Source organism: Chenopodium quinoa, unplaced genomic scaffold, assembly GCF_001683475.1.
Source record: "Chenopodium quinoa cultivar QQ74 unplaced genomic scaffold, ASM168347v1, whole genome shotgun sequence".
Taxonomy (NCBI): Eukaryota; Viridiplantae; Streptophyta; class Magnoliopsida; order Caryophyllales; family Amaranthaceae; genus Chenopodium; species Chenopodium quinoa.
In genome coordinates this window covers 356,938-371,668 of record NW_018743510.1, presented here as the reverse complement: position 1 = coordinate 371,668, position 14,731 = coordinate 356,938, and the positions used below count along the sequence as shown (strand labels likewise).

The 14,731-nt window shown below is 40.7% G+C and overlaps 1 protein-coding gene and 1 pseudogene across 1 annotated transcript; one reads left to right on the top strand and one right to left on the bottom strand.

The window, feature by feature from the left end:
• Window positions 1-409: 409 nt before the first annotated feature.
• On the top strand, window positions 410-1,236 carry LOC110739610 (acetyl-CoA acetyltransferase, cytosolic 1-like). The gene is made up of 4 exons (XM_021920060.1): window positions 410-440; window positions 517-690; window positions 788-893; window positions 1,176-1,236. Exons 1-4 carry the CDS (start codon window positions 410-412, stop codon window positions 1,234-1,236), a joined length of 372 nt encoding a protein of 123 aa, XP_021775752.1.
• Window positions 1,237-2,669: 1,433 nt separating this feature from the next.
• Window positions 2,670-10,273, bottom strand: LOC110739609 (annotated as a pseudogene).
• Between the last annotated feature and the right edge of the window lie 4,458 nt (window positions 10,274-14,731).

Below are 14,731 nucleotides of genomic sequence, written 5' to 3'. Positions count from 1 at the left end.
AAGGAATTATTGATTTTAGAATAATTAGACCCCTTTTTTCCCTAAGGAATTATTGATTTTTGAGGAAATTGATTTTGATATAGAATTTGATGTAGTAATGAATGATTTAAAATGTTGGAAGCTTATTTTTTAAAGGTCGATAGTGGAAGCTATGGAAGAAATTATTCGGCTTTTTTTGTTGTGTTTAGAAATCTGAAGCTTATATTGATAACAAAAGATCCTTCTAGTCTTTCATGAGTTATAGATTCTTGAGATTTGAGATCTATATTGTCCATACAATTGTCTTGTTTTTCTTTATGCAGATGTCTGCATTGTTGGTATTGCACGTACACCCATGGGTGGTTTCCTTGGTACACTTTCATCCTTGACGGCCACTAAGCTTGGATTCGTTGCTATTGAGGGTAAGATTATGGCTATTTGGATAGTCTTATATTATACTAGTCTTTTGCTGTTTTACCTTTTTTAACAAATAAATTAATAAATAAAATGACTGATTTTCACTTGCAAAAAATGTAGGTGCATTAAAAAGGGCAAATATCGATCCATCCCTTGTACAAGAAGTGATTTTCGGAAATGTTCTTAGTGCAAATTTGGGTCAGGCTCCTGCAAGGCAAGCAGCATTAGGGGCAGGAATACCAAATACGGTGGTATGTACCACGGTCAATAAAGTTTGTGCATCAGGGATGAAAGGTATAGTGTGCACTATCATATACCATTAAACAATCTTTGCATTTAATACGAGTTTGAAAACATATTTGCCCGTTTTCTTTGTTTTCTTTGTTTACAGCTGTGATGCTTGCGGCACAAAGTATCCAATTGGGTCTCAATGACGTTGTTGTGGCAGGAGGCATGGAAAGCATGTCAAATGCCCTTAAATACATAGCTGAAGCCAGGTTGGTGCTACATTCTTATTAATTCTAGTCTTTGTTATCCAATTAGTTAATTGGTTTACTAACTTCATAAAGTTCCCTTAGCCCTTCCTATCAATATAAATATATACCACATAATGATATTATTAATAAATAAACGATGGAAGTGAATTTATTAGGCAAATAACCAAAACCATGAATAGAAGGGCATTGTTGTATTATTGTCTAGACCGACCAATTGAATGGGGGCATAAGTTGTATTCTTTGTATCTCATCTTTAAGTTTCTGTCTATTCTTGATTTTAAGTAATAATAAGCTGAATGTTGATTCCGAAAATGGAATTAGATCCATTGCATATTGCAATTAACATGAATGGTGAGTGCAAGTCCATTAGTTGGATTATTAAACAGTTGGTTTTGTGTTACTATCATTGACAGGTGAAAAGTGATGGTTTTCAACGTCAAATTCCATCATCTTGTATTAGAATTTTTAAGAGTGGCAGCTAATCATTAATTTGTAGGGGCCTAATTGCTCATCTTTGCCTTTAATACTTTTCATAAATTTTGTTTATCACAAAGGTATAAAAAATGAAATGCAATACTCATTAGATCTTGCTAACAAACGCCTCCGGGACGTTAAATAACCCTTTAAAATAGTTCCTAAAATGGTACGGAGTATTAATTTGAAAATACATGCCAAAATCACCCAGTGACTGTTAGGTTTACAGTGATTTCAAACAAGAAATTAAAACACTTAAATTTGTGTGGGAACAAAACCTAAAAATAAATGATTACAATGTAATTGTAAATATCAAATACAACACAATGTATTTCAATAAAGTATTATCAAAGTCTATGAAATTACAGAAATTTATAAAGACTACACTAGTGTGAAGTTGATCAAACTTGCCTTTCCTCCAAGCCAAGAACAACGAACATGAACATGAGAATTCCAATGTCCCGTAAGACTAGATCCTTGATACACTGTCAAAGGCGTGTGAACACTTTCCTAAAGAGGTTTATTTCCCCCACACGGTACTTGGGTTAAACCGGAAATCCTCTTTGAGATACAATTGACAACAATTTCGTTCTTAGTACTAGAATCGGAATCAAGATGACAAATACACCAAAATTGGAATAATTGAAAGAGTTTCCTCAAAAAAGTTTGCAATAAATTTGAGAGAAAAGTGTGGAAAATTCTGCTTAGGGAGATGAAGAATATGTTCTGTATTTTCCTTTCACGAAATAAGCCTTTTAATAAAAGACTCAACCATAAGGAAAAACCGCAAAATAGGGAGGAGCGGGCGCAAAACAGCGTGGAGCGGGCGCTCCTCCCAAAAACTACGAGATTTCACAAAAAGGCAGTGAAGGGCGCGGTTTAGGGGCGAACAGCAGCGCGGGCGCGCCAACCAAGACATGCGGGCGCGCCATGCCGCGCGCGCCATCCTCCCCTTTCCAATTTGCCAAATTCCAGAGAGGTACGTGGTTTAGGCGCGCTCTCTGCGCGGCCGCGCTTAACTTGCGCGGGCGCTCCTTCATGGCCGCGATCGCGCAACCATCAACACTCTAAATATTCAACATTGATCAATGTAATTAATGTTTACGGAGTATTTCACGTTAATATTTCTAATTTAATTTATCTTGTCGGTCATTCGTTAGCTTTTGCCATTAATAATAATTATGAACATTAATAATGGACATTAATATATATGTGGACATTATATAAAATGAAAACAACAGGATACAAGGAGATCTAAACAAAAGTTTTGACATGGGCTAGATTGCTTTATATATGTCTATATGAAACCATAAAAATTAATATAAATTAGAAATGGCATAATATCAATTGAGTATATGAAATCATGAAACACTTCTGTGTGACTTTTCAAGTGCATTTGCACATCTAACTAACATCTCAAGAGAGTGCGGCTAACCAAATATAAATAGAGATACAAGATATACTTGATACTAGTACAACACATGTTACAGACTACAAGAAACCAAAACCTAAAAAAAAATAAAAAAAAATCAACATATAGTGATAATTGCCGCCCAAACTTCTACTTTGAACTACCATAATAACAAGAAGGAAAAAAGTTAGGAATGGCAAAAGCACAAAAGTGGGAACTATATGAAGCTGCTCTAATATTGGGGGCAATAGGTATTCATTCACCAACAAAACACTAAACTCTGGATGTCCCAAGCTTGCGCTCGAACAGGCGTTTGAGCATATAGACTTGGAGAACACTCGCCCCAATAAGTGCTGCTGATTCAAAGATTGCCTTATGGATTGCTCTTTTGCTCATTCCTTCGTTAACTGCATCCAAATCAGACAAATTTCAAGTTATATTTCTCATGCTGTTAACAATGTACACAAGAACTACATTTTTTTTAAGTATGTGGGGAGAGAGCAAATCTTAAACATACAGAAACTAAGCTAAATGATAAGGGAGAATTTCGCATTTCAATTTACACCTCGTTCTACAACCAGCAAGAGATAACTTTAACTCTTTTTAAGTTTCACTCCCTAATGCATAAAACTGATTCTTGCCTATCCTTAACAGAGTTTAAAAAGGCAAATTATTAGTTATTTTTCTTGTAAAAAACATGCAATTTAGGATGTTATTTGGTCATATAACTTCCAAGAGAGGGAAGCAAATTCTATGCAAGTGCAAAATGGGGATTACAACAAAAATATCCAATTTCAATTTTATTATGCATAAGCATAGAGAACAACTCTTAGCTAAATTTTACATCAAACAATACATAATCACAAGTTCATGGTATAGTTCACTTAATGTTTAATCAAAATTGGCACGGGACTAAAAACAAGTCTGAAATATATATATATAGCTTACAAGGCCTAAAAGAAGAACTAATCTAATACTGTCTCTCACTAATAATAATAGTAGTCATAGAATAACATTTTCCTGATAATTGCGTATTTTTGGCAAAGGTCTAATTTTAGAACTTTTGATCTAAACCTACTTTTAGTTACTTTAAGGTTCACTTTTGGAATACACAAGAAACAAATTTTTTTTAAATAAAGCATGATTTGAAATAAAAATATGTTCCCAAAGAATGTACTTATTGCTTGGCGATCGGTCTTAGCCTCCAACCTGTGCTATTCAAACTGTATGTTGTAGAGAGCCTCCTTCAATTTATTAATTTGTTCATACACTGGACTCAAATGCTCTCCAAATTGTCACATTGGTCTCATAAGATTTTCCTTAAATGAAACAGTAGAAAAAATTTGTTCAAATAAGGCAATGTATTGAGCTATTACCATCTTTTGCATGATGGTCAACATATCCATAGTGAACGGCAATCACATCAAAATCTATGGTTTCATGATACGGGGACCCATTGGTAAAGCAAAAGTTGTAGACCCCCTTCTTGTGGGCGATAAACTCAAACTTCTCACTAGTTTTGTCACGAGTGTCATGGATTTGTTCACCATCAGGTCCTTTCACCTGGCATCAAGACAATATGCCAATAAAGAGTAAGAGAAAAGTTTGCCAATTAAAAGATAATATTGAATCATTATTAAATTGCACGTATAAAAATAAAAAATCATACAGGGTTTTTTAACTAAAAGCCTTGTAAGGGGGAGTTTGGATTGAAACTACAATTTCGCTTTTGGTTGCAAATCAAAACCGTAGACCGTTTGTATAGAGCATCAAGTATAAGTTCCATGAAACCAAGGGCTTTATTTGTGTTAGAGCGGGGGGCACAAGGCTCATATAGATGTAAATCACACAAGTGGGATAGCAAGTGACACATTATGAAACTACTACCCCGGCTGCATGGGGCATGAGCTGCTATAAGTGTCATCACTCAAAGTTATCCTTGATAACCACACCTCTTTTCTCCTCCAACCAAAACAAAATACATACCTACACTTTGGCATAAAGACGACTGCTTTCTCATCATCCTACTCATATGACTCATTCACCGTTCTTTGAGGTCCCAAATGACACCCAATTTCCAATAGAACTGCTAGTCTTCTGTGCTATAAAATTCATCATTTATGGAATTGCTTCCACCAAGAATGTGACCTCTGGGATTTAGGACCTCATCCTCGATTAGGACAAAGGAATCAATTGTGTATATATATATATATATATATATATAATATCTCAAATAATATGTTGATGTTTGCTATCAGCCCGGGATTTCAACAAGGAAAGAGGTTGATATTGGATTGTCTCGAGGAAATGGTGGAGCTCTCCGACCTACAGACGTGTTACTTTATTCTTGGGATCGAGTTCGTGATGTGTGTTGACTTGAAATGATCTTCTCCTTTGACACAATTCGGGTTGTCTAACTTTGTTCCGAGGTGGGTTGTGACTGGTGCGGCTAATCGAAAGCGGGTCAAGTACGAAACAAGTTGTCGGGCAATTGGTTATGGTATTCTTCCTTTCTCTTTTTCATCTCTGGGGGAACTGGATAAGGATGATGTTGCGTTGATGAAGCGGGTTCAAAAGTTCTCTACGACTCAGGACATTGGGCTCGCGCAGGCTTTGCTATAGCTAGAGGAGTGAAGCCCACATTGTATCTCGGCTTTCCACTAATTTTTTGTAATTTGATTGACTTTAATTTTCTCATAATAATAATAATAATAATAATAATAATAATAATAATAATAATAATAATAATAATTGGCAGATCACTAATGAGTAACCATAATGAGATCGCTGCCCCCAAACTTATGAAGAAATTGGCAGATATATATTTCACGAAGGTCAATGCATCTGCAGATTCCACTTTGTCCTTATCTCCGCATCAGGTTGCCTAGTGGAAGTCCTAGCAGGGGGATCACACTTTTGCCTGGTTGCGAGCGGTCCCAACATTAGGTTTGGGTCAGACTATGAATGGTAAGACTTACCGTTGTGTTCTTTGCTACCAGTTGGGTGTTCCTTTGTTTTCTGTTTTGACACCGTGTTCTGCTTGCTCAAGGGTTTTTGATGGTGATATCTATGGGGATCATGCAGTATCTTGTGCTGGGATGGTGGGTATTAAACATCGGCGTAACGTTGTTCGTGATACCCTTGTTGATATTTGTTTTCGGTTCGGGATTTCTGCAAGAAAGGAGGTTAACGTTGGGTTGAATGGAGGGAACGACGGGGCTCTTTGACCAGCAGATGTGTTGCTTTATTCCTGGGACAAAGGCCTTGATGTATGTGTTGACTTGACGGGGTCTTCTCCTTTAACACAATTTGGGTTGTCTAACTTCGCTCCTGGTCGTGTTGTGTCAGCTGCGGCTCAGCGGAAGCGGGACAAGTATGGGGCGCGTTGCAGGGCTATTGGTTATGGTTTTCTTCCTTTCTCCTTTTCTTCATTGGGGGAATTAGAGAAGGATGTTGTTGCGTTGCTGAATCGGGTTCAGGCATTCGCTACGACTTAGGATATTGGTGCTCGTGCAGCTGCTCACATATTCAACAGGATCGGGTTCGCTATAGCTAGAGGGATGGAGGCCCAAATTGTATCTCGGCTCCCCTCTAATTTCTTGTAAATTGGTCGACTTTGTAGGTTTTTATTATTTTACATAATTTAAAAAATTATGCTAATATAGAAGGATAAAAAAAGAAATAAATTTAAGTTATATGATTAAAATGAGTATACAAAGTTTCATATGTGACTAACCACACCGTGTGACCGGGGTTACTTATTAGGGGTTACTCGCTTAGGGGTTACTCGGTTAGGGGTTACGTACTTGGTCAGGGGTTACTCGGTTGGTCGGTCAAGGGTTACTCAATCGGTCAGGGGCTACTAGGTCGATTAGGGGTTACCCGATCAGTGTTTTGGTGTGTGTTAGACTGTTAGCCGGCCACACGGTGTGGCCAGCCACATAGAAAACGTGATGAAATGAGTAACATCAATAATAAAAGTATTATATACCCATCAAACTAAGAAAATTAAAGTAAAACTTGATAGACTTTGTTCTTCCGTTGAGAATGACGACTAAACAAATCCATTAAATAAAAATGAGGTGTTTGAGTTTCGATAATAAAATATAATGCTCCGTATATGTATGTATGCTTTCAAATAGTTGAAACTTTTGATATAAAATACGAACGAAGTTGTTGTTTTACGACCACCATGGTGTTTGCATGAAGTTCGTTGCTAAAACTTAAAAGAAAAAAAGAGTGAAGGTGAAACTGTGGAAAAGATCCAGGAATTAAGTTAGGTATATATACATAAATAGATACTATGCATATGAAACGACATAGTGGTTTTAGTTATATTTTAAGTTTAAAAGATGAAAAGACTAATTTATTGTACTTCAAGGTACAAAGGAATTTATTGTAACCATAAGAAATTACAAAAATTATCCAGTGTCATGTGAATTTGTCAGTTAGTCCTCCTATATGTATGCATCCCATATAAATAGCTGCTATGCGCCTAGTTGCACCCAAACCCAGGTGAAAATTCTTAATTACCCATGTTTACTCTATGAGTAATTCACCTTGTAATTTTTTTGTCACAAGGTTGATCAATCCACTCAGTTGCGGTATTTGGGGGTGAGGATCTCTTATTATTTTCCCTCACTTTCAAGTGTCTGACCCACAAATATTAGACTAAAAAAAATGGTGATGGTTGGGACACAATCAAGGTCATTCTTCAAAAAATAAAATTACGGAGTAATAACATATCATTAAGGTACAATCTAAAGACTTAATTTTAGCCAATAATAGTCATCCTTTTAAAATTAAAATTAAAAAAAAAGTTATAATTCTACTACTTTGATTCACCAAATCACCTCCATCGTTTGTTACAGTTTTATAGTACAGGCGACTGTATCAAGCTTGGTACAGAAAAAAAAAGCGGAAAGAACATATAGTTGTTTTGTAAAGAACATACAACAGTTTTGTAAAGAATATCCAACTTTATGTTTTTTTTTTTTTTTTTTTTTTTTTTTTTTTTTTTGTATATCTAAAGAACATCTGTAATATTAATAAAGAACATGATAATATTATGTAATGAACATTATTTATATATATCACCATAATTTAAAAAAAAAATTCAAAGAACATTTAACAATAAGTAATGAATAATATGTCACAAATAAAAGTACATTACACTAACAATCAAAGAACATGGACATATGTTCTTTAATTCTTTTCACTCTTTTTTGGTGCAAATATATTCTTTTCACTCTAGGTATATGTTCATTACATATTAATAGTATGTTCTTTTCACTATACTTATATGTTCATTACATTTCTATAGTATGTTCTTTCCACTTTTTTTTTAATGAAACGTTTGTACGATGCACATCGTACAGGCGCATCGTACAGACCCCTGTAGGAACTGTTTAGGGTAAAAATACCCTATGCCACGTGGACCAATCAGCGTGTGACACGTGTCACCTTAAGAGTGGTTCACCAGAACCAATCCCCTCTGGACACGTGGCACGTACTTCAAGACCCTATAAATAGGGAGATGTTTCCTCATTGGAAACAGATCATTCATATTCAATTACAAGAAACCGAGCATATTAATTGCAGATCATTTACTCCTGATCTCGTAATTCGAGAAGATTATTAACTTCCGCATTTATTACAGACTCCATTCCGGTTCTAACTTGATCGTTTGAGGTGAAACTCCCCCAACCGGTGTCTCCGTTGTTTTGCAGGTACAGACGTCCGGACTCCAATCTTGGTGTTGTAACTCTCCCAAAGGACACAGAAAATCCCGAAACATTTGGCGCCGTCTGTGGGGAAAGTACTTCTAAGATGGCATCCAAAGAGTATGTACCGCCTGCTAAAGGCAAACGGCCTACGGTCGAAGCAGAGGTCCACACAGACCAAGATAGTAGTGACGACCTTGAGGTCGACACCTATGTGGCCCCAAACGGGTCATTTAGAACAAGATGCACCCGTTCCACGGAATTAAGGGAACGGGGCAAAGACAAAGCTGGTCCAAGTAATCCAACCGGTATACCGGCTGAACAACCCCAGGCGACGAAGGGTGTCGCTCCTGTCACCAGAGACGAGCTTATGAAATTCATAACGAGTTTTAAAGGGGAGATCAAGGACCTCCTAAACAAAAAGACTGGTGGCTCCAACAGGGGTCAGTTAGCTAAAAAGCCTTCTCCCACGGGGAAGAAAAAGTCAGTTCAGGACCGTGTCCCTACTCCTCATCCCAAGCCAAAGGATGGGAACCGGCCCTTGGGCGATCTAACCAAGATTCGATTCCCTGAATCGGAGAAGAGGAAGGCCATCCAACGTGTTCAGCCAAATGTTTCAAGGAAGACGTTCTCGGATGCCCGGATGTTAATTTAGCAGAAGAAAAGTCAACAATTGTCTGAGTCAGCTTCAACGTTGACTTACCCAGATAGTTTCTTGAATACCTCAATGAGGTGTTCAGAAACAAATCGAGAGAGTCAGTCACGCTACTGGCCCTCAGATTATCCAACCGGCTCCGTTTGTGCCCTAACAACCATACATGCCGTATGGATCACCTTACATGCAGCCGGCCTTCTTTGGAGGTCAGGCGGCACAGAATGTCTAGCCAATGGGCTGGCAGCTTCGGCTGCTAAACCTTGGGGAGCAACCTTCTGCGTTCTCCAAGGAAATAACCGAAGCGGCCCAGCCTATCAAGGTTAAGAATGTGTTGGTGGGTGCTTATGACGGTACCACCAACCCAGAAGACCACCTGATGTCATACACCAACCTCATGTACCTACAGGGGTTCGATGACGCCACCTGGCGTAGATGCTTCTCGGCTACATTGAAGGGCATTGCCCAACGATGGTTTGGCAATTTTCCAGCCTGATGCATCAACAGCTTCAAGATGCTTGCGTACTGGTTCGCCTCTAACTTCTCTATGAATATCCCTATGAAGAAAACAAGTTTGGACTTGAGTGCCATACAACAGGGAGATAGAGAAGGGCTTAGGTCCTACGTCAAGTTGTTCAATCTGATGAGAATTCAGATTCAAGGACTGTCTGACGAAGTGGCTTACACAGACTTCTTTAAGGGTCTGAAAGACGGATCAACCTTCAAGTTTGATCTCGTCAGAAAAAGGGTCGCTACCCTCCAGGATGCTTTGATGGAAGCAGAAGCCTACATACAGGCTACTGAGCTGTGCGCCATCAAGAAACCGTCGGATTCCAAAAAGTTCGACAAAAAAGAGAGCCGGTCTGCTTAGCCGGATAAAAAGGAAGACAACAAGAAAAGAAAGGAAATCTGGGTGGCAGACAATTCTGGTCAGCCATCCTAGAAGAAGAAGAAGGAGTTGAAACCGTACGCCCCCAAGTACGAGTTCAACAAGGACAGTTACTCCATCCTCATGGAGATCAAAGACCGGGTGACTATCGATAAACCGGCTGCAATGAAGGGTTCCTTCAGAAATCGGAACAAGAACAAATACTGTCACTTCCATGAGGCTATAGGCCATGACACCAATGATTGTTACAGCCTCAAACGGTTATTGGACCGTTTGGCTGATAAAGGGGTATTAAAGTCTTATATCCTGAAGTCCAAGGTGACCCTCAAAACAAACAATGGGCAGCCGTCCAAGAAGGCACCCCAATCTGCTAATAGTTCGGACACCGATGATGAAATGATCTATACTATAGAAGGCGGCTTTGCCGGAGGGGGTCCTACCATCCGGGGCACCAATGACTACGTTCGGAGGCTGGATGTCAGCGCAGTAGATGAGGGCCAGGCGTGAAAAGACACATTCCCTGACGTCCTTATCACTGAGAAGGATAAGGGCAAGGTCAGGCGGCCACATGATGACCTCAGAGTGATCAAGTGCAAGATAGCCAATCAGAAGGTTGGCCGGATCTTATTCGACATTGGGAGCTCATCCGACCTGATCAGTAACAAGTGCTTGGCTAAGCTCAAGTACAATCCAAGTAGCATGACCCAAGTTTCTCACCCCTTGGTTGGATTTGGGGGAGGGGTCGTTCATCCGGCGGGAAGAATTGACCTACCCATCCGGTTGGGAGAGAAAGGGGTAGGACGCCACATGGTGGTCCGGTTCCTTGTTAGTGAGGAGTTGACTGCCTATAACCAGATACTAGGCAGGCCAGAGCTGAATGAGTCTAAAGCAGTCATCATTCCATCCCTCATGCTCTTAAAATTTGAAAGAGATGATGGGTCTGTAGGCTCCTTGAACGGAGATCAGAAGACAGCAAAAGAATGCTATCTCTTAGACGTCAAACCGACTATGTCTGCAGCCGGTTAGGATGTGGAGCCTGTAGACCTTGATGAGGTCAAAGAAGTTGCGCCTACTCCAAGAGCAGCCGGTAAAAAGAGAAAGGCGGACCAATTGGTAACCGTCAAGAAAGAGAAGCAATAGCAATTACTGACCGGGGAAAGGTTAGACAAACTACGTCCCCAGCCGGCTGGTGATCACATTGATATCGTTCTGGATAATACCCGTCCAGATCGAACTATTAAGGTGGGGACGACTGCTTTTGCTAAGTTAGGTGAAAAATTGCACACCCTTCTGAAGGAATTCAAAGACATTTTTGCCTTTGAAATTGAGGAGGTGCCAGGCGTCAGCCCGGATCTAGCTGTGCATAAACTCGCCGTGGATCCTAAAAAGAAGCCAGTTAGGCAAAAGAAAAGGAACCACGGTGAGGAAAGAAGTCAGGCGGCTGCCGCCGAGGTAAGGTTGGGTTCATTCGGCAATGTCACTTCCCGGATTGGGTTGCAAATGTTGTTCTTGTTAAAAAGCCGAATGGGACCTGGCGGATATGTGTTGACTACATAGATCTGAACAAGGCATGCCCGAAGGATAGTTATCCACTTCCAAAGATCAATAGTTTGGTCGAGTCTACAGCCAGTCATGCCTTGATGAGCTTCATGGACGCCTACTCAGGCTTCCATCAGATACCCTTGTAGAAGAAAGATCAAGAGAAGACGACATTCGTCACTGATCAAGGGTTATTCTGCTATAATGTGATGTCGTTTGGGTTGAAAAACACGCCTGCTACCTTCCAACGTATGATTAATACATTCTTCATTAATCAAATTGGAAGGAATGTAGAGGCGTATATTGATGACATGATAGTCAAATCCAAGTTACAGATGGATCACCTTGCTGACCTTCGAGAAACCTTCACCACCCTCAGGCGGCACCGTGTCATGCTTAATCCCAAGAAGTGTCACTACACGAAAAAAGGAAATTGGTAACGGTTCAAACCCCCCCAAAGGCAACGGTTTTGAACCGTTGAGTATTTGAGGGTTGCCAAATCCCAAATAAATTGGCAACGGTTATTGATGTTGAGTCTTTGGTGTTGAGTCTGGGAAGTTTCTCGGATTCTTGATTGATCAAAGGGGGATAGAGGCTAATCCAGAAAAGACACAGGCGGTTATTGACATGAAGTCGCCCCGCATTGTAAGGGAAGTTCAAAAATTAATCGGTTGTCTGGCGGCATTAGGGAGATTTCTCAGCCGGTCAGGTGACAAGTGCCTCTACTTCTTCTAGGCAATCAAGAAGAAGACAAGATTTGAATGGAGGGATGATGCTGAGGCGGCACTTCAGAAATTGAAAGAGCACTTGGAATCATTGCCAAGGCTAGTGAGTCTTTTGCCTCAAGAGGTTCTATACATGTACTTAGCCGTCTCAGATCATGCCCTCAGTGCTGTTCTTCTTGCTGAGAGAGACGGCATTCAGCTTCCGGTATATTTCATTAGACACGTTCTTCGAAATGCTGAGCTCCGGTACCCCAGGGTTGAGAAATTTGGACTTGCTCTTTTCATGGCAGTCAAGAAGTTGAAACCATACTTCTTAGCACATCCGGTGGTGATCTACACGGATCAACCCCTCAAGCGGCCCATGACAACCCTGGATTCATCCGGTAGAATGCTCAAATGGGCTATTGAAATGCAAAGTCTGGAAATCACTTTCGAACCTAGGAAGGCGGTGAAAGCTCAAGCGTTTGCCGACTTCATCGTTGAAATGACAAGGCCGGCTGAGCCGGAGAATCTTGACCAGGTTTGGAAAGTGTATGTAGACGAGAGCTCTACCATGAACAGCTATGGTGCAAGCGTAATATGTCAGTCTCCAAAAGGGGATAAATATGAATATGTGCTACGGTTCAAGTTCCAGGCCTCAAACAATGAGGCGGAGTATGAAGCCCTGCTAACCGGTATCCGTATGTGTAAGGCGGCCGGGGCAAGAAGAGTTGACGCCTGTTCCGATTCACATTTGATCGTTAGCCAATACCATGGTGACTATGAAGCCACCAATCCGGCTATGATCAAATATCTTCAGGCGGTCAAAGACGAAACCGGGAAACTTGACGAATTTCATCTAAGTCAGGTGCCCATGTCAGAAAATAATCAGGCGGATGCACTATCTAAGTTGGCATCATCCGCCTCTTGTGATACGCCTAGGTCAGTCTTTTGGGAAGTCATGGAAAAAAGAAGCATCGAACATGATCCCATTGGAGTTCTTGACCGAAGCTCGACCTGGATGGATGTAATCCGGGCTTACCTGGCAGACGACACTTTGCCGGATGCCCCTTCAGAAGTGGCTGCATTAAAGAAGCGAGCTGCAAGTTTTGAGATCCATAATGGAGAACTCTTCAGGAAGGGTTACCTCCAGCCGCTGCTGAAATGCGTCACCCCAGAAAGGGGAAAGGAAGTTCTAGAGGATCTGCACTCGGGCTTTTGTGCATCACATATAGGCGGCAGAACTCTAGCGAAAAGGGCCAGGCGGCAAGGCTACTTTTGGCCCACTCTTGAGGCAGAAGCCATGGAAATGGTGAAGAAGTGTGATAAATGTCAAAATTCGGCAAACTCATACACCGTCCAGCTACTGATCTGACGGCTATCTATAGCCCCGTTCCATTTGCAAAATGGGGCATGGATATCCTGGGTCCATATAAGCCTGCTATAGGTGGACGGAGGTACATCCTGGTTACTATAGATTACTTCACCAAATGGGTTGAGGTAGAGGCGGTTAAGGGCATTAAGACAAAGGATGTCATCTCCTTCGTCTGGAGCAACATCATCACCCGGTTTGGGGTACCTATGTCTATGGTCTTTGACAATGGCCCTTAGTTTGAAATGCCTACCCTCAAGAGTTGGTTGGGAGATCAAGGGATCTCACATTGTTTTGCAGCATTCGGCCGTCCCCAAGCAAACGACCAAGTTTAAGCCTTCAACAAGCTCATCTCAGACGACATTAAAAAGAAAATTGAAAAAGCTGGCGGTCTATGGGCAGATGAGTTGCCTCATGTCCTATGGGCCATCAGAACAACTGAAAAGGGGCAACCGGTGAAACCCCGTTCCTCATGACATACGACATTGAAGTCGTTCTGCCTATTGAACATTACGAGCCAACACTTCGAATCATGCTTTATGATGAAGAGGCTAATTGGGAGGCCATGCGTCTAGCGTTGGATTCACTTCAGGAGCGCATGGGCAATGCCGCCTTGCGTCATGAGATCTACCATCTGAGAATGACCAGAGCCTACAACAAAATAGTACACAACGACCCTTAAAAGTGGGGGACTTTGTGTTGCGAAAAATGGAGGCAACTGGTAGGGCCAATGAGTAAGGAAAACTAACTCCTAATTAGGAAGGCCCTTACCGGATCTATGAAGAAGTTAGAGGCAGCACCTACCGCCTGAAGACACCAAACGGTAGGCAGCTAGCCAGAATTTGGAATGTAGATAACTTGAAAAAGTACTACTTCTAAGACTTGTGTAATTTTTGTAAATAAAGTATATCAATGAAAGTAACTTTGTTTGGAAACGTTTTATTTGTTTTCTGTATATGTAAACCGTCTGTGAAATGTGCAAACGGGTGTGCTTAACTTCTTACAACTGCTCCCACATGAGCGACATTAAGCTAAGTCCAAGGACCAAGCGGCTAGGTTGTTCTTTTTCTGAAC

What these genes read in the sequence shown, in the direction of transcription:
- LOC110739610 (XM_021920060.1), top strand. Translation starts at nt 410, where the DNA reads ATGGCTATTTGGATAGTCTTATATTATACTA. An exon ending in GATAGTCTTATATTATACTA is followed by an intron (nt 441 to 516) that starts GTCTTTTGCTGT and finishes CAAAAAATGTAG; the next exon opens with GTGCATTAAAAAGGGCAAAT. An exon ending in TTGTGCATCAGGGATGAAAG is followed by an intron (nt 691 to 787) that starts GTATAGTGTGCA and finishes CTTTGTTTACAG; the next exon opens with CTGTGATGCTTGCGGCACAA.